At 52.2% G+C, this 19,007-nt stretch overlaps 1 protein-coding gene across 3 annotated transcripts in view; it reads right to left on the bottom strand.

Annotated features, from left to right (window-relative positions):
- Positions 1 to 7,046: 7,046 nt before the first annotated feature.
- Ttc28 (tetratricopeptide repeat domain 28) overlaps positions 7,047 to 19,007 on the bottom strand; it is a 436,243-nt gene continuing 424,282 nt past the window's right edge. For all 3 annotated transcript variants that reach the window (XM_031337381.1, XM_031337382.1, XM_031337383.1), the window contains 7 exons: positions 18,841 to 18,965; positions 17,025 to 17,256; positions 16,469 to 16,545; positions 15,161 to 15,184; positions 13,996 to 14,125; positions 12,853 to 12,960; positions 7,047 to 11,909 (listed from right to left, as the gene is read on the bottom strand). In XM_031337381.1, the coding sequence (XP_031193241.1) occupies positions 10,354 to 11,909; positions 12,853 to 12,960; positions 13,996 to 14,125; positions 15,161 to 15,184; positions 16,469 to 16,545; positions 17,025 to 17,256; positions 18,841 to 18,965 (2,252 nt within the window). In that variant the 3' untranslated portion in view covers positions 7,047 to 10,353. The remainder of the gene's footprint in view (positions 11,910 to 12,852; positions 12,961 to 13,995; positions 14,126 to 15,160; positions 15,185 to 16,468; positions 16,546 to 17,024; positions 17,257 to 18,840; positions 18,966 to 19,007) is intronic.

Genomic DNA, 19,007 nt, shown 5'->3' with positions numbered 1-19,007 from the left:
GTGGCTCAGATTTAGGGTAGGTCTTCCCACCTCAAGAGATCTGGATTCAAGGTGGGTTTTCTTACCTCGAATGAACCAGTTAACTAAAAATCCCTTACAGGTGTGCCCGGTGGCTTTCACTTTTAGTGAATTCCAGGTGTAGTCAAACGGACGACCCAGAATGGCTACCACACCTGGGACCATTAGCAAACTATCAGTTGGTATGGATGGCCATGCTGTCTTAGATCCCTAGTGTAAGTGAGGTCCTGTAGGGTGGTCACCACTCAGCGGAGCTTCTGTTTATATGGTTTCACTTGCCTGTGGTCAGCCAAAGTCCAAAAAATTAAGTACAGAATCCCACAAGTAAATGATTCCTAAGACTGAATGCTGTCCTGGATAACAGAATGAGTTTCCACACCAAGGACGTGAGTCCTACTTTGTCCTGCACCCTTGTCACCTGTCAAAACACCTCCATATTCTAGTTTTTGATGTGGTACCCAGGATAAGGGAGAAGAAGGTCTGTGTTTGTTTCTCTGTGACGAGCTTGTCTTACCCAACATAAGTTCTCCATGCTTACCCTCATCACGGCAGATGACAGAAATCTTCTCTTTTCAGAGCTGCATAGGGTTTTATTATATATCATGCAGTATATTCTCTCCATTTATTCACAGGCTGACACAGCTTGACTCAGTGTCTTGCTCATGGTATATGACGCTGCCCTGAACACTGAAGCATGCGTACCAGCATAATGACCCCCCTCTCCTTTGTACTTAGAAATGGGACAGGTCGTGGAATGGTTCTGTTTCATCACTTCCCAGAACGCTTACCCTGAGTGATGTTCTGTGCGGCAGGACAGCCCGTTTCCTCTGTCTGGTCTCACTGGCTGTGTGAGCAGCACCAGAGGGAAGCTGCCTTCCCTGGCAACAGATGCTGCTGTGTGCTCTGTCTGCCTCTTTTCAGAGACTAGTCTATTCAGGTCTTTTGATGATTTCTGACTGAGCTGATTGAGTCTGGTTTACATTCCCTATATTAACCTCTTATCAGGTGGGTGTTATACAGGTGCTGTCTCCCACTGGGTAGGCTGGCTCTTCCCTCTACTGATTGTTTCTTTCTCTGTGCAGGAGCTGGTAGTTTAGTACCATGCCATTGACTTTTTTGCTCCCGTGTTTATAGAGTCATCTATATAAAACCCACCAGGTCACATTCAAAGCTTCTCTATGTGTATTTGGTTTGATGTTCAATATTGGGTATGGTGATACGCACTACATGCCCTGAATTTGGGAAGCTGATTGGGGGTATCTTAGTTACTGTTCTATTGCTGTGAGCAGACACCATGACTAAGGCAAAGGCCACTTGTATAAAAGAAAGTGTTGATTAGGGGCTGGTTTACAGCTTCAGAGTCAGTCCCTTATCAACAGGCAGTGTGCTAGAGCAATAGCTGAGAGCTTTACATTCTAATCCAAAGGCAGGGGACACACACACACACACACACACACACACACACACACACACCAGAAAGACAGAGATAGAGAGATAGGGAGAGAGAGAAAGACAGAGACAGACAGACAGAAAAACTGGGGGTGGGGGGAAAGCACACAGGGGAGAATTGAGTTACATTGTTGGTTCAAAAATGAATATGGGTGTGTTTCTTTTGTTTTGTTTTTTGTTTTGTTTTGTTTTGTTTTGTTTTCGAGACAGGGTTTCTCTGTGTAGCCCTGGCTGTCCTGGAGCTCACTCTGTAGACCAGGCTGGCCTCAAACTCAGAAATCCTCCTGCCTCTGCCTCCCAAGTGCTGGGATTAAAGGCATGCGCCACCACCACTTGGCTATGGCTGTGTTTCTAAAAGCTCCATCCAGGGGCTAAGGAGCTGGCTCAGTGACTAGGCACACAGGCTGCTCTTACAGAGGACCTGGATTTGATTCCCAGTACCTACTTGGTGATACACAGCTGTTTGTAACTCCAGTCTCAGGGGATCTTGCTATGATCATAGAAAGAGAAAGAGCTATAAGAATATGTTCTGGTGGGGTGTGGGGAAAGGGGGTCCCTCATCAGGTCCATGCAGAGGTATCCCTTCCCCCTGAGGGACCAGACACACGCCGGTATAGTATAGAATAGAGTGTATTTGGGGCATGGGGAGGGGAGTTGAGAGGGTAGCAGAGACAGAGAAAGGCAGAGAGGAGAGAGAAGTAGGAGATGGCCATGACCACATAGAGAGAGGGGGAAGGGAATGGAGAGAGAGGGGGAACAAAGGGGCAAGAGAGAAGGGAGAGAAGCAGGAGTAAGAGAGAGCAGGGGCCCAGCAGCCCCTTTTCTAGGGCCAGGCTTACCTGAGCATTGCCAGGTAACCATGGGGAGGAGCATGCCTGGCTGCTGCCAGGGATCTGTGGGGGTGGAGTTTATACAGAATGCTAACAGACCTGACACCCTCTTTTTACCTCTGTGCACTGCACGCACATGGTGCACAGCTATACTTGTAGGCAGAACACCCATACACATAAAATAAATTTGACTTGGGCAAGACTCTGCCAGGCAGAGCAGAACTAAAATTCATCCCCTCCCTGGTGACTCAAAGGGCTGGCCATGAGCTCTGCTTCTATGAGTCAACTCAGAAGTTTTTATTTAATATAACTGTATTGAGGATATTTATGCAGTGCAGAGTATTATGGATCCCCTGAAGCCCAAATGCAATAACTCTGCTGGCCTGGGTGAGGTCACCTGAGGCGTAAAGACCTGCCTAGACAATGCCACGTCCCTTTAGTGTATTTGGACCCAGATGTTTGGCCTAGTTTTCTGGAACAGACAGAGGCTTTCGCTCTCCCTCTGCTTGCAGTCCTGCCGGAGGCTGTGTGCCTGAGAAAGCAGAGGGCATCTATGGGAGAAGACGCCACACTGTGGTGCTATAAAGCATAAATATCTGGTGGTAAAGAGTGAGCGGGAAGCTTCCTGCTCCGCTGTTTTCACGCTGCCAGCTGAGCAGGCTGCGCAGCCTGCATGAGGCTCTGGCCTGTGGCTAGGCAGCACTCAATCCTACTGCAGCCATGATAGCCAGATAGTACCTTAAAATGTTATAGACCTGTTCGCCATCAGGAAATGAGACAGGGGCATCAGTTCAAGGCTAGTCTGGGCTACATGAGACCCTGCCTCAAAACAAAAACGTAAGGGAGGGAGGGGGACAGAGCGGGAAGAATAAGGGAGCACCCTGAGAGGCAGACCTCACACCCACACGTTCTGCACTGCTGTCGCTGGGCAGACTTTGGTCTTCAGCACCAAAAGTGCTGTGAACTGTGCAGTGAACTTTATTGCTGGGTCCCGGCAACACCCACCAGTTAATGCTTTGGGGTTTCTCTATCTGAGGACATGTATAGATGGTCCTTTAAGGCCAGCACTCTGACCTGTTTGGCATATATGTTCACCAGCATGTCAGTAACATAGCCATTTCAAAGCCATCTCTGCTTTTTTCTTTTTTGCTTGCATTTGTTTTGAATCCGTCTCATGTAGCCCTCTGTCAACAAGGCTGGTTTTGAACTGCTGATCTTGCCTCTACTTTCCAGTGCTGGAATTACAGGCATATTACCATGCTATACTGTTTTCTTATGGGGATAGGCAGAGGACAGATGGTTCAGTGGTTATAAGTACTTGCTGCTCTCGCAGAGGACCCAAGTTCAGTGCCCGGTGCCTGCATTAGATGGCTCACACTGCCTGTCACTTTAGCTCTAGGGGATCCAACATCCTCTTCTGCCTTCCACAGGCACTGTCACCCCTCAATCCACACATAGAAATATAACTTTTGTTTTTAAACTATAAAAAGGGCAGGGTTTTAAAGTCCATCATTCCTGTTTGTAATAGCATGGGTCTCTCTTATTTTTACACTTTCTACTTTTTTGGGATGATTTGAACATGATACCTTATTTTTATATATTTTTAAAGATTTATTTATTTTATGCATATGAGTACACTGTAGCTGTACAGATGGTTGTGAGCCATCATGTGGTTGCTGGGAATTGACTTTTAGGACCTCTGCTCACTCCAGTTGGCCCTGCTCACTCCGATAGACCCTGCTCGCTTAGGCCCAAAGATTTATTTATTTATAAATAAGTACACTGTAGCTGTCTTCAGACGTACCAGAAGAGTGTGTCAGATCTCATTACAGATGGTTGTGAGCCACCATGTGGTTGCTGGGATTTGAACTCAGGCCCTTTGGAAGAGCAGTCGGTGCTCTTACCTGCTGAGCCATCTCTCCAGCCCTATATATTTTAAATAATTGAAAAGACAGAGCATCTGGCCCCTGGCCTTTCATTTTAGAAATTGTTGGCTGGTTGAGGGTGGGCGGCCATGACTGCCCCTTGTCCCTGGCTTTTCCCTCTCCAGTATTGTTTGGAACTTGCATATGTTTCTAACTGAAGATTAGTGGCTGAATGGTCATCCTTTTAACCAGGAAAGAGCTGGGGTGTGAGAGCAAGCAGGACTGTAAGGTGCTTAGTGACACTGCTGTGGTTCTGTTTCTGACATCCCCCATGGCTGCCTGGTGCCAGTGGGAGCTGCAGGAACCAGTAAGAGGTGGGACCTGTCTGGGTCCTTCCTGTGCTCTCAATGTGATGCTCCTCCCCACAAGCTCAGAGCAGCAGCCAGCCATAGAGTGGAACTCACCTGAGAGATAAAATCACCTGTTCTCTTTGTAAAAGAATCTCTCTCTCTCTCTCTCTCTCTCTCTCTCTCTCTCTCTCTCTTTCCCTCCCTCCCTCTCTCCCTGTCCCTCCCTCCCTCTCTCTCTCTCTCTCTCTCTCTCTCTCCCTCCCTCCCTCCCCCCCTCTTCTCGTGTTTCTTACAATATCAGAAAGTGAACTAGCAGACGTCACGTCATGCACCTGCCATTGTCCTCTCCAGCCTCTGGAGCTGCTATGCTCCCTCCTCCTCTCTGAGCTGAGCCTCAGCTTCGGCAGCTGGGCTTCCGACTCCTCCATGCCTTCCTGTTTTGACCATGTGAGGACTTTGCATTTTTCCCATGCAGTGTTTCATGTTCAATGCACATGAGCACTTCTGGGCATGCATGCTCCTCATATGACTTCTGGCATATCTCTGGTTACAGTGTTCCCTCCTGTCCATCCCATCAGCCCTGTGCTTCTGACAGCCCCGAGCCGTTCTGAGTCGCAGCCTGCCCTCTTGATTCTCCAGAATTTCCTGTCTGAGTGTCTCCTCTGATTTCCCCAATTGCCTCCCTTGTGCCCAGAGTTGACCCATGGCACTTGCAGCTTAAGAGCTGTAGCCTCCTCCAGGGTTGGGGATTCTTGCAAATACATATAGAATTTTTAAAGAGGATTTTATGTATGTGGGTACTTTGTCTGCATGTGCATCTGCACAGCAGAAGATGGCATTAAACAGTTGTGGGCCGCCATGTGGGTGCTGGGAGTTGAACTCAGGACCTTCAGAAGAGCATAGCTCCAATATATAGAAAAAGTTTAAGTCCCTATATTCCACTCATTTTGTGGAATTAGTTTTATTATTATTTTTTTAAGACAGGCTTTTTCTGTTATGTCCTGGAACTGCCTGCTTTGATTAGGCTGGCCTCAAACTCAGAGATCTGCCTGCCTCTGCCTTCCAAGCGCCAGGGTATGCGCTGCTATGGCCAGCCCAGTTTTATTCTTATGACTTTACTCATTGTAGGCTTTCAACCTACAAGTGGGTTCCTCATATATGGGTTCAACCAATCATGAATTAAGTTTTGGGAAAGTGTGTCCAGATGTACCATATGCGGTCCTTACTCCCTGTCACAGCTCAGCAACTGCCATAGCAGGTTCTGGGGCCAGTGGGTCATCAGCAGTTATCCCTGAGTAAGGCTTACAGGAGGATGTTCTTGGCTTAGGTATGGAGATATGGAATTGAGTTCAGGAAGCCTAAGATGGCCGCTGTCTTCAATGTTTTTGCTATATTGGGCTCCACTGTGCCAGCTTCCAGAGGTCTGGAAAGACGTTGTATACTTAAGAGACACTCTTATCACAAACAGAAGCAAGTTCAGGGTGGCTGGAGGTGTCTGTGGACATTGTGGTGTGTGCCGGTGGTGCTGGGGGTGCGAACTGGGGCCTCACGCACTCTAGGACAGTGTTCTACCCGACTCTAGCCCAGCCCGTATTTTTGTGTTGATTACTTTTGTGTCAGGGAATGCACTTGGAATATCTGCTGAGGAGCCACAGAGTGTGTATGTGCCCCGCTGTGATGAGTTGCACGGCACACTGCGATTGTGTCGTGGGGAACGGTGCTCTCCGCTGCAGTCTGGGAGTGAGCGTGTGGTCTGCATGTATGCCGTGTTCATGAAACACCCTCCACGTGCACATGAGGAATGTGGCTTCACCGTTCGAGGCAGGTTTCCTGTCCGCTCGATGGTCTAAGCTACCACAGACTCTGGTCTTTCGGCTGTGGAGGGTTATGGGATGAGGTCTCCCTTTATGACAGGGCACTTCTCAGCACTGGACTGTCTGTCTACTTCCCTCTTCCCTGTGTGAGCATTGAGGCCTTGCTGTCTAGGTGTTTGCCTTTCGGCTAAGTCCATCAAGAGGCAGAGGGGCCATTTTTCCCTGCTGTCTGTTTCTTTGGGCTGGAGTTTGGCCATCCTCAGTTATGAGCCATCTGGAGCTGTGCAAACAGTGAGCCTTGCAAACAGCACCGGCACCAATGTTTTATACATTGTTGCTTAGTGCTTTTGCCGGCACCCAGTGGGACGCCACCTCTTACAGTGCCTGTGCTCCCACACCTCTGTCCCAGCTCACTAGCCTCGTGCTTCTCCACACAGAGGATGGCTTGCTTCCTGAAAAGGTTCCTTGAAAGTTTCTTGAGGGGACTGGGTGGCTAAAAGCTGTTTGATGTGTTTTCCCTTCCAAGTAGCTATTCAACAGTAACTCTCCATTGTATGTCTACAAGAGCCACAGTGTTGACCATCTAAGGTTCTGTGTGTGGTTAGGGTACCCGGTGCAAGCACCCCTTTCTCTCTTCCTAAAGTATACTCGTGCGTGTGCTCATTTGTAAACATGGACACTATGGAATTGTGGGAAATGAATGGAGAGAGACTCAGAGACAGCATTTAAAACTGACAGGCTCATGCTTTAATAGACACTGAATCACAAAGGAAGGGCCAAGCGCCCGCAGCCTCAATAAAAATATGAAGTTCTTTTTACATGGCAAATTTCATAATATAAAAAGTTTAATGCTGTCTGGAAATTGTGTAATTTACAAAAAGGAGTCCATGTAGGCCAAAGGTGGCTAACAATGCATATAAGGAGAGTGAATGCCAAGTAGGGAGGTGCCCAGGACTGGGGCGGGTGAGTGCTGGCGTGGACGTCTCTGAAGGATCCTCTACAAACAGGCCCAGTTCTCAAGCCAGGAGTACAGTGTGTGTCAGGGAGCTGCACTGTTGCTGCTGGCCCACTCACAAGGTACGAGGGGCCACTGCGCCCGGGCAGCACCTCACCACCGACCAGTGTGGACTCATTTCTTTCTTTCTTTCTTTCTTTCTTTCTTTCTTTCTTTCTTTCTTTCTTTCTTTCTTTCTTTCTTTTTCTTTCTTTTTTTTCCAAAGGGAGGAAGGTGAGACCTGCACACACTGGTGCAGAAACAATGTGTAAGTTTTGGTAGGTGATTTTCTTGGGTGTGTTTGTAGTTAAGGAGTCATTGCTGGTGAAAACGGGGGCAGCCTACGAAGGGCCTTGCTTTGTGGCCCCACCAAGCTCCTAGGGGAGGCTGCGGCTTGTCTGGAGCGTGTCTTTGTCTGGTAGAGCAGGGCAGAACGTTTAAGAAAAATTGTATTAAAAACTTTTATTTCCTGAGCTTAAGGGGATGTCTCTATACTAACTACCAGCAAAGGGGACACAGAGACCACTTTTGTAACTTTGACTCAGATCTGTTGGCTTCAAGAGCCAAGAGCTAGGGGGGAGCCACCTCCATCAAGTGTGAGCCCTTGAGGCTTTGGGCACAACAGGCCAGCGGTCTCCCCCGCTTCCTTGATAATACTTCCTGGCATCCATCTTTTAGTTGTGTGTACCAGGAGCTGCCAACCTTTCATTCAACAGGCTGGGTAACAGGTGACTTCAGGCTTTGTGAACCAAGGGGCGAAATCAGGACTTCTGCTGTACTCATTAACCATTTTAAAAGGGAAAATCCATCACTGGCTTACGGTCAAGACAAACAAACAGAACTTCAAACTCATTCGACAGCCTCAGCTGTGGGTCATGGTCGTCAACCCCTGACCCGTACAGAACTCATCTGATCATACAGTCTCTCATGATTTGAAGTGTCCTCTTTGCGACATAGCTGAGAACTTCATTTGACTTTATTCCGCATGCATGGAATCACCAAGACTGGCGTAAACGACGACTTGGGTCTGCACACCAGTCCCGTTATTTTGCCAACTCTGTTTTCCTTCATTGAAACTTACATCTAAGACAAATAAAAAGCATCCCAGGTATTGATTGGCTCTTCAGTGTCAATCAGAGAAACAACAGCGTACCTAGGTGTACACCAGGGCAGCTTAGGAGTCCTCCTCCATGGCTTGACAACCACACATGGTCTGAGGGGTGGAGGTATTTGCTGATGACTGGCTGCGCCCTGGACAAAGCACAAAGATCCAGGCTCCTGGGCACTTGGGAGGAGGGGTGAGGGAGAGGCTGAGGTGGTGGCTGAGGAGGGCAGAGCCCGGCCACCCGAGTTTGTGCTGAGGTTGATTCTCGGTTGCCGAGGACCTGACTTCTTTGTAAGTGGTGTGCACAGTGCTGGGTTTGGTTTTTTCATCTGCTACATGGTGAGTTAGCTCCCTGCTAACCTAAGAGTATGTGCTGCTTCGTGAAGTATTTCTCTCCTAGGGCTGGGGCCGGGTTAGAATGACAGCCCCCTTACTGTGGTTGTCACCAAGGTGGTCGGGTCAAATGCAGAATCCTCTAAGACAAAACTCACTGGAGTAACATGGAGTCAGCTTGCAAACACTGAGGTGGAGGTCCCTCAGCGGCTACAGAGTGTGGTCCTAGTGTGGGTTGTTGGAGCCGGCTGAGGCAGGAGGATTCCTGCAGATCTGAAAGGCTAGCTTGGGCTAGAGACCCCACGACCAGAAACAACCCAAGTCAGAGCCTACTGCGAGGCCAGAAGTGCCTTGGGGTCATGATGCCAGGCAGGCCCCTAGACCCCTGTGGAGATGACTGCTCTCACAGTGAGGGGGCGGGGCTTAATCTCAGTGCTCACAACAGAAGGAAGGAAAGAAGGGAGGGTGGGAGTGTGGGAGGGAGGAAGGAGTATTAGCCTGACCTGGTGGTGGTGGTGCAGCTGCAGCTGCTGAGGTGTGTGCAAGGACTGACTGACCCGGGCTGTGGGGGCCTGGTGGCCAAGAGACGTCTGCAGGGGAGAGAGGAGAGACGCAGCAAGGCAGCTGATGACATGGCAGGGGTTCCGGCCTAGCTAGCTAGGGGGACTGACTGGATTTTTGTTTTTTTTGTTTTTTGTTTTTTGTTTTTTTTTTCTTTTTTCTTCTTTCCTCTTTCTCTCTCTTTTTTTTCTTTAAATAAGGAAATTGAATAATTTCAACCATACCCCCAGGAAAACTTGATTGCTACTTATGGATGAATATTCAAAATTTGACATTTTAAAATTTCTTGAGCTTTTAAAAATAATGGCTATAAATGCAAAGTACTATTGATAATAAAACCAAGTGTTTATCCATGTACAAAAAAGGTCAGTTATGTTTTAAAAGCACAATGTTGTGTTTTAAACCACAGTTGCATAGTTCTAAAATGCCTGGACAAGAGTACAGAATTTTTATTTTTACTTTTTTAAGAAAATTCAAGTTTGGCCAACAGAGGGGTCAAAAGGCCCCTGGCCTCGCTCATGGGGAGCAGCTAGGGATGTAAGCTTTCAACACGAGTTATTGCATTGTGGCTGTGACTTCGGTATCCACCAGAAATGGCTACAATTTAATCACAAAGAATTGGCATTTTAAAAACCATAGTTCTCCTTTTGGCTAATGTAATGTGTCAGTGCAGAACTTAACTTAGAGCGTTAGATATCTCACCAGCACCTGGAAGCCCGACAAGAGCTGTCTGCGCTCCTGTAGGAAAGGTATGCATAGAGACTTGGCAGCAAACCCTGTGGCAGAGTGTAACTCGAGCAGGGCAAAGAGGCAGAGAAGGCACTGCCATCCCCACGCAAGACCTGCTTTGGGTGAATCTTGCCTAGGGGCTACCAGTGAGTGCACTGGTATTTGGCGTGGCAGTGACTGTGCCCAGGGAGCCCAGCTGTCTGGGGAGAGATGGTATCAGTGGCTGTGTGGGTGGGTGACCGCACTGCATGGGGCCCCGGGGCTCGGCCTGTAGTGCACACTGAGTTGGGCGTAAGAAGCTGCTTTTAACATTTGGAGGAAGGGAAGAGCCTTCCTGGGGACAGGAACTTGTAGCCGTTGGCCAAGGGAAGTCTCAGAGGGCGCGTGGCAGCTGTGGTGCTGCGGCCACCCGCTGTTGTCAGTGTTGCTGTATCTGTGCACCAGTGGCCATTGGTGGGGACTTTGGGTGGCACCTCGTCATGTTGCTGCACAGACAGCTCCTTCAGTTCCAGCCTGTCTACCCCACCCTCTTCCTTGCCATGCCGAGGGGACAAATTCAGCAGGCTGAGGACATCTCTTTTTGATGTCAAGGTTCCCGGTGCACCTCGACATATTTTCCGGGGGCCTCTGGGGGGCTGGGGTGTGCTCTGCCAGAGCATCTTGAGGCTGTGCACGGCCTGCACCTTCTCATCGGGGGCATCGGCTGGACTGGAGCGAGCAGAGCCAGCTGAAGAGTAGGAGAGTGCTGGAGATGGTGCACTGCACGCAGGTGATGTGTTCCGGGGGGACTTGGAAATGTGAGCGCTGTAAGGAGAGCTGGGGTACTTGAGTCTGAAGAGTGGCGGGTCTGCTGGGGAGACTGGGGTGTTGCGGCCAGGTGATGGGTGGCTGCTGCCAGAAGGGCTCAGGCCATCCTTGCCTGATACCTCTGATGAGGCAGGGCTGCTCACCTTGGGAAGGGATGAGCTCCTGGCTGGGGGCTGTGGTTTGACAGTGAGTGGCGACAGCTGGCTCCTCTGATGAGAGAGGATAGGCTTGCTGAAGGCGCTGGTCTCCGAGGCCCTGAAAACTGTGGTGTTGCTGGGTACTGTCACGCTGTCTTCTCGGTCAGGGCTGGCTGGGCCTCCACTCCTCTGAAGGCGCTCTACGGCCAGGAGGTGGCTTTTGGTCTCCTCCAGGATCCTCTGGGCCAGCTCCTGGGGATCTAGCTTTGGGGCACTCTCCTCCTGGGACTTCACAGTGCTGTCAGTCTCTGTGCTGGACTGGTCCGACTCACCTGTGTCTGAGCTTGCCAGTTTTCCCACTTTCTGAAAGGGTGAGTTTGGGCTGGGGATCAGGGTCATCTTCACGGGGGAGTTGGGGGTGCTGACACTGCCCTTGGAGCTGACCGAGAGCCTCACACCACCTGGTGCCTTGACACAGGGCTGTTTGGGGTCAGGGGAGAAGCATGCCTTCCCCTCGCCTTGGTAGGTTGCCAGAGGCTCCATGCTGATGATGGAGAACCCCTCATACTCTTCTTCTTCCTTGCTGGCCCCATGTCTGGCCTGGGGGGACATCTGGCGCCGTGGCAGGGTGGCTCGTTGTGGGTGGGTGCCCTTGGACCTATCATAGTCCTGTCGTCCTCGAGTACCTCCGCCTTCCAATCCCCCCTCGGGCTTGGAGACAAAACTCATGGAGGAGGCAATTGAGCTGAGACTGTACACAGAGATGGCGTCGGAGGCAATGCTGTCTGCCCCCGTGGGTGAGAAAGGAGGGTGCTGGTAGCCCAAGGGCAGAGCGTTGGACACAGACTGTGCTGACGCCAGGGACTCCAGGGAGGAGGAGCTGTCCAGGCTGAGACGCTTGGGGAGCTCCGTGGAATCTAGGCACAGAACATTCAGGCCAAAGAGCAGTTAGGGTTTTACAGACCAACGCTTCCTCCACGAAGCGTCCTTGATATTGGAAGCTAGCAAAGACTTACTACCTGAGTACAACCTGAATGAACCCCAACCTCCTGAGCAAGAAGTAAAGACCCTAGGACCTGCCTGGCCATGTGCCACAGGCCTCAGCCCCCTCTCGGCCCCTGTCCCCTTCCTTACTGTTCTTGTGAATGTCACTGGTGAGCTTAGGCCCCCAAATCCTGTACTTAAGGCTTGTCTTCAGTGCGTGCATAGCCTCTGCTTCTGCCCTTTGACCCCACAGTGCCTGCTGACAGGGCACAGAGCTCCTCCTCTTGTCTAGGCTGGCCTCTTCCCAGGCATCCCACTCCTCCCTCGGCAGGCATCTCACGACTGGTCTAGTGCAACACTGTTCCCCGGGACAGCCAGCACTCCACCCCATTCCTGTTGCTGCTTTCTGACGTCCGCAGTGCCAAGCCGACCGGCACCTGCTCTGAAAGCCCAGCATCCCCTCAAGCCTTCCTGTTAACTGTAACAGGAAGCACATTCAGGTCAGCTGCCCTCAGACCATGGCTACCGCCCAGCTGCTAACTTCCTATCCCTGGGACAACTGCAGGGCCAGGCTGTCCCATGGGGCTCCTCTCACACTGTGTTCACTTACATGGCCCTGGAGTGGGACAGGCATACCCTGACACCATGCCATGTCCCATTAGCTCCACTGTCCCTGTCTTGTCCCCACTTTGCTGTTCCTGAGGCCTTAGCTCCTTACGCTGGCCTCAGGCAAGCTAATGAGTTTGCTACCTGTTATACCCCAAGGATGAAGCTCCCCGAGCAGGGAGCTCTGTGGGTCCCTCCCCTAGAAGACACTAACACCAACTACAGGTGCATCACTTAACTCTCCTTGAGAGGGACAGGGGAGGAGCTTACCGAAGAGTGACAGCAGGGACTGGAGAGCAAAGTGGGTGGTGCGCCGACTAGCCTGTTTACCGGTTTTCAGGATCACTTCCTCTTGGCCCACTTCACAAAGGTCAAACCCTAGAGGAACATGGAAGATGCATGGTCCTCACCATGGGCAGCATGGCAGGGGTGCCAGAGAGTATCCAGGTGGGATTTCCCAGTTGACCTATCAGGAGGTCAGGCTGTCCTTCAGAGAAGAGCTACTGGCCACAGCCTTGCCTGCTGATGTGGGGCGGTGCCTGACTCTGCAGTCTTTCTGGACACTTAGCCACAGAGCAGTCGGCTCAGACTCTCCAGGGCAAATGTGGCTGCTCTGCTCCACTCAGCAACGGGGCAGGACTTCAGCCTGGCATCCAGGAAGGAGGCCTCTCTCTGCTGGAGGACAAGGTCTGCATGCCCTCCATATCTGTTGTCCTTAGGGTCTGAGATACACTTCTGCTAAAAAGGCCACCTTTTGTCCCCGAGGGGCTGCCAGCTCCCCCTCCTATGGGTTTTAATAGTGCAGAGGGCATTGGCTTTCCTGAGGGAGAAGCTGGCTAATGAGCTGTTGATGCTGCAGTTAAATGACTTCGGAGACATCCTAGCAGCCACATGAAGTGAGGCAACCCTTGAGCCCAGGAGTAGTTCTAGGTTGGCAGAGCACCACAGAGGCAGCCAGCAAGTACTCTCTCGGGAACTGTGGCCAGGGACTGTCCCCAGAAGAGACCAGCCAGGCTCCCTACTTGAGACATTACTGAGCTTTCTGGAGACTGTGGGGTAGGGAAGGAGAGGGAACTTGCATGAGGGCTCCGTACCTGGCCTGGAGGCCCTGCCCTGCCTGCCCCAGGCCTGCTGCTGTTCTTGTCCTTCTGCCTTGACTACTAGTTGCTGAGGTCTGGCCAGGCTACTGTCCCTTCCTCTAGCAGCCAGCAGCCCTCTGGACACGTGGTAAAGCTTTTGTCTGTGTTGGTGAGGTCAGGACAGAATGGGGAGGGGACACAATGGTGGAGGGAAGGGGACTGCAGCATTAGTGTCTTTGGTTGATAATTTCTACAACACTGGGTTTGACCCGACAAAACACAGGGAAAACAAAGTAAGGAAAACTGAAGTTAAGTCAGAGGCTCTTGGTCCTACCGAGAGCTGCCAGGAACTCATGGCACCCTGGGAGCCGCCACAGCTGAACACTGAGGGAGACTGGAATGGGAGCTGAGGCAAAGTCCTGTTCCTTCTCGCAGGCCTGAAGCTGAACCAGCACCTGATGGAGCTGAGGGAGGGAAAGGCAGAGGTGAGCACAGGCTTTCAGCCTTTTGAGTAACCCACCCAAGTCACCTGTCACATATTGCTGACCTCTCACACCTGCAGCCCCCCTGTGCACACCTACCTCAGCCCCCTCCCCCGCCCGTGCACACCTACCACAGCTCCACCTAGTTACACCCACCTCAGCCCCCCTGGTCACACCAATGCACCCTCCCAGCCCCCCTGGTCACACCTACTGCCCTCTGTATGACCATGGACAGTATGGCAAGGAGCTGTGTGGAGCAAAGGTGGAGGAGCCTCCAGGGGCCCCAGCTCTGCCTCAGCCTCTGCCTTCCCTAAAGCACAGGAGAGGCTGTAGGAGTGGGGGAGGGAGCTGGGACTGGCTGCCTCCGTTTTGCTTACATGCCTAAAGGTAGGTCATCTTTAGGTTCTTGCACTAGATGGGGAAGATTTGAACTCTACGTTCTGTGACCACAATGCTCGTGGAATGGTTTGTGTGACCCATTCAGGTGTCAGGTGACCCTGCTTCTGGGGTAGGGGTGCTCTGCCTGTGTTTGTCACTGCTTCTGGGGTAGGGGCGCTCTGCCTGTGTTTGTCACTGCTTCTGGGGTAGGGGCGTTCTGCCTGTGTTTGTCACTGCTTCTGGGGTAGGGGTGTTCTGCCTGTGTTTGTCACTGCTTCTGAGGTAGGGGCGTTCTGCCTGTGTTTGTCACTGCTTCTGGGGTAGGGGTGTTCTGCCTGTGTTTGTAACTGCTTCTAAGGTAGGGGCGTTCTGCCTGTGTTTGTCACTGCTTCTGGGGTAGGGGTGTTCTGCCTGTGTTTGTCACTGGTTCTGCCTCTGCGGCTCTGGTGGAACTTGAGAGGTCAAATTAGGACAGAGTGGAACAGGAAAGGGGTAGCCAGAGCAGAGGAAGGGACAAGCCCCAGCCCAGAGCTCTGGGCCAGCATCTGCGTGCACGGCCAGGGAGCTCAGAGCTGCAGGTACTAGGGTGGGTGGGCAGGGGCTCACCTGACAGCAGCTGCTAATTAAAGTTGTACTTACCATTCCCACCATATTTTTAACAGCCTTCAGCCAGCAGAGTATAAAGAAAGGAAAGAGAGAGGGAGAGAGAGAAAGAGAGAGAGAGAAAGAGTTTAGATTCAAGCATAGCAGTTATGCACACAAGCTGATCACTGCCTTGGAAGATGCTGCACCAGCCTGGCTCTGACTGGAGAGGAGCGAGAGGCAGCAAGGGGGACACAGAAGATTAGCACACAGGAGATGCCTCGGCCAGTGTCCAGCCATCCTGGGACCCACAGTGAACAGACCCAAGGTCCCCTTTGTTCCATGAAAGCACGAGACATAAAGAGTTGGCACTCTGAGGCTCCTGGCCTGGCCTGCAGTGTAGGGGTACAAGTTTTGTATTCCTGTCTGGAGAACACAGAGCTGTATTCTGGATGTTTTAACATGCAATGTTCTAGAAGTGTCCTCTAATGCTATTCAGTGAGCAGATAAGGCATGCTAATTATAAAACCAGTGGGAACTTAAGCCAGGTCACTAGTGGTTTCTTTGTCCCAGTGAAGGTGCCAACAGTCCCGGGGCAGAGGAGTCTCCAGGAGCCACTGAGGGCATCTGCCCTGCTGAAGCTCACACAGGGTAACCATACTGCACATGGCTGAGACTACCTCAGCAACACGCACTGCTGCTTCCCTGAAGAATGCTGTCCAGAGGCCCTCCCCCTACACACCTGTACGCCCAGATGGACTCTGGCTTCTCAGTGGCCAGAGGGGAAGTCCAGGAGACAGAGAAGCTGCTGGGGACTGTGCTGCTCAGAGCTCAGAGTCAGAATTTAAGCCCCCGAATTCCACGAATTTCCTCAAACCTGCCCCTTCTCTAAAAGGGCTTTGACCTCAGGGGCTGGCCCAACACTGTAACACTGGTCAGTTATTTATTTATTTTTTTCAAGACAGGGTTTCTCTGTGTAGCACTGGCTGTCCTGGAACTCACTCTGTAGACCAGGCTAGCCTCGAACTCAGAAATCCACCTGTCTCTGCCTCCCAAGAGCCGGGATTAAAGGCGTGCGCCACCACCGCCTGGCTAACACTGGTCAGTTAGCTGGGGGCTCTGGGGGAGGTGGTAGGGCATGAGAGGACAGTGAAGAGAGGGTTCTGCAGACACCTGGGTTAGCCAGAGGCAAGGCCGTGAGCCCTAAGAACACGTCTGTAGACCTTGCCGTCAGAAATGATATCCTAGCCCTTCTCTCTCTTCACAGAGGCAGGGAAGCCACACTCCACGTTCCTGACAGGCCCATCTGGATCCGATCACTCTGTCTTTCTGTCCAGCCTGCACTTAGCACCTAGCTGTACTTACCCGGCTGATGAGCTGCTCGCCTGTCTCTGAGGCCGTGATGAGCTTGCACAGTGCTTGGAGGGCTGGGTTGGGCAGACCTGAGCAGGGACAGAGGAGCAGAAGTCACCTTCCAGGGAAAGAGTCCCAGGTGCTCAGCCCGGAGGGTGGTTAGCTACAGGCTGGCCTGGCCAGCGACATGTTCTTGTGTGGCCTGGGACAGGAACGTGTGGCCTCCAGAGAAGAGGGACCCTGGCGCTGTGCTTCATTCTCCCACAGTTATGGTGCCAGGAAAGCCTAGATCCCAGGTGGTGGTGTGCCTGTGTCAGCCTGGTTGCTCTGTGGTTTTGCCAGAAGCATAGCTGCTGGTGACAGGATCTGCCTGGGACCTGCCCACTCTCATCCCCCAGGCCTGGACAAAGTCCAGGTGAGGCCAGCACACCACCATAGACTGGGTAAGGTGGGTATCAGCCATGCATCTGTGGCAGTGCCTCTGTGGGAGTCTCTGTCACCTCTGGGGAGGCCCAGCATCCTCATGATGAGACTTGTATGTGGTCCCCTCTGTGCTGTAGAGGCTTACCCAGCAGGGCCTGGAGAGTGCTACTGCATTGCTGCAGCCTGTCGCCTGGGTCTGAGGTTGGGAAGAAGACGGCTGCTGGCAGTCCACTGGCAGCAGGGTCCAGCCGGAAACCCACTGCGGTGAGGAGGGCCTGCCATCCAGGGATGCCGCCCACTTTATTCTCTACGCTCTGCTGAGATGTGTACATGGCATTGCGCTGTCCATTCTGGATCCGCTGCAGGGACTTCTCCACCTGGTGGGGATGAGGCAGTTAGAGACCCAGGTTAGCCCTGGTCCTCCTCCTGGGGCTTTGGGGTAAGTCAGTGCCATGCTGACTCCTGCCACCTAGGAAGGCCATTTGGACATGATGCTGAGGCCTCATGTATAGGAGGGTGTGTGACTGCCAGGAACTCATCATCAGAGCTGCAGGGCTAAGGCAAAGGAGTCTCCCCTTCTCCACTCCGAAGAACACAGCCTCAGGCCAGAGCCTGCCCAGGTCAGAGCCTGCCCAGGCCTGCACCCTCACCACCTGGCCAGATTCTCATTTTCTGTACAATGGACACCTGGCTCTACCCTGAGATGTCACAGGCCCCGGAGGCACACGTGTCCCCACAGAGGCTTGCAGACTGTTCAGCATGTCACCTGAGGCTTCTCTTAGAGCAAAGCACACATCAGACATTTGAGGGGGGAAAGAAGTGCCCACTTACTAAGGGTCAGGAGTGGATGTTCCCCAGAACAGAGGGGTCTTGGAGGCACATTGCCTCCTGCAGGAGAAACGGGTATTGTTATGAGAAAGGGTGGCGAGGAGCTTGGGGTGTGGTTCTGGCTGTTACCAGGAAGAGGAAAGTGGTAACTATACCTGTAGCTGGAAGCCTCACGAGGCCCTGAGAAGGCTGGCTGGACAGAGTGGGCAGAAAGGGCTACTACGAGAAGTCTGCAGTGGCATGGGGGTAATACCTTGCATGTGGTGGGGCACTCAAAAGGGCTCACAGATACAGGGTGATGGCATCTGCAGGGCCTGGAATGTGGCTGCTCACAACAGCTAGGCTCCCCTAGGTACAGTGCATGCTGACAGCCTGAGGTTCGGAACCTCCACACAGACCTACGCTTGAGCAACGATGCACCTTCTTTTTTATCAGTGTGCACAAAGAGCCCCTGACCCAGGGTGTGGGACTGGAGGGCCTGGCTTGGGTCATCTGCATGCACTAAGATGATTACCCATCTTATGCACCAAGATGGCTGCCCACCTAGACCCCAGCCTATGTCCCACTCCTGCAGTGGGTTCGCTGAAGCTATGGTGTCTGCTCTAGGCCTGTGAGGTAACCACAGACAACCGTGTGTCCATACTACACAGGCCCAGCCTGGGCCAGTGTTGGGCTGGGAATGACAAGAGACTGCTCTCCATGTTCTGAGCAAAGGGGAAAGATGGGACAAGTTTTGCGCCACCATTTTATTTCGAGGGTGAGGCAGTCTTTTGTAGTCCAGGTCAGCCTTTAGCCCCTGGTTCTTTTAGCTGTACCTTCTGAGTAGCTGTCTTCACTGGCAATTTGTAACTGTGCAGGCACCGTCAGGCCTCATGGACACAGGTTGGCCAAGGGCACAACCAGTCCTTTCCTGAATCCAGGGAGAGACTCTGGAAATGAAGTCTGTTGGCTGCTGGGGTCTTACTGCCAGCTGGGGACTCATCCTGCTAATCCACCCGAGACCCTGAGGTGTCCCCCCTTCAGATAGGAAACTGAGCAGTTGGATCTAGCTCCTCCCCCCCATCTCATGCTCTCCTGGCTGGTTCTCACTGGCACCTTGTCCAAGTTCCCCGGAGGGTCCCGCCAGCCCTTACCAGGTGCAGCAGCACACGCAGGGCGTCCCGTGCCCGCTCTGGGTGCTGCAGGATCTCCGTGAGCGCTTGGCCGATGAGCGACGAGGGGCTGTTCAGCTTGACATCATTCCCAATAAGCGTGAAGCCTGAGGACAGCACAGAGGGCTCCTCAGGGGACAGCAGGGGAC

This window comes from Mastomys coucha, unplaced genomic scaffold, assembly GCF_008632895.1.
Source record: "Mastomys coucha isolate ucsf_1 unplaced genomic scaffold, UCSF_Mcou_1 pScaffold22, whole genome shotgun sequence".
Lineage (NCBI taxonomy): Eukaryota > Metazoa > Chordata > Mammalia > Rodentia > Muridae > Mastomys > Mastomys coucha.
The sequence above is the reverse complement of the archived record's forward strand: the minus strand, read 5'-3'. Positions and strand labels throughout refer to the sequence as shown.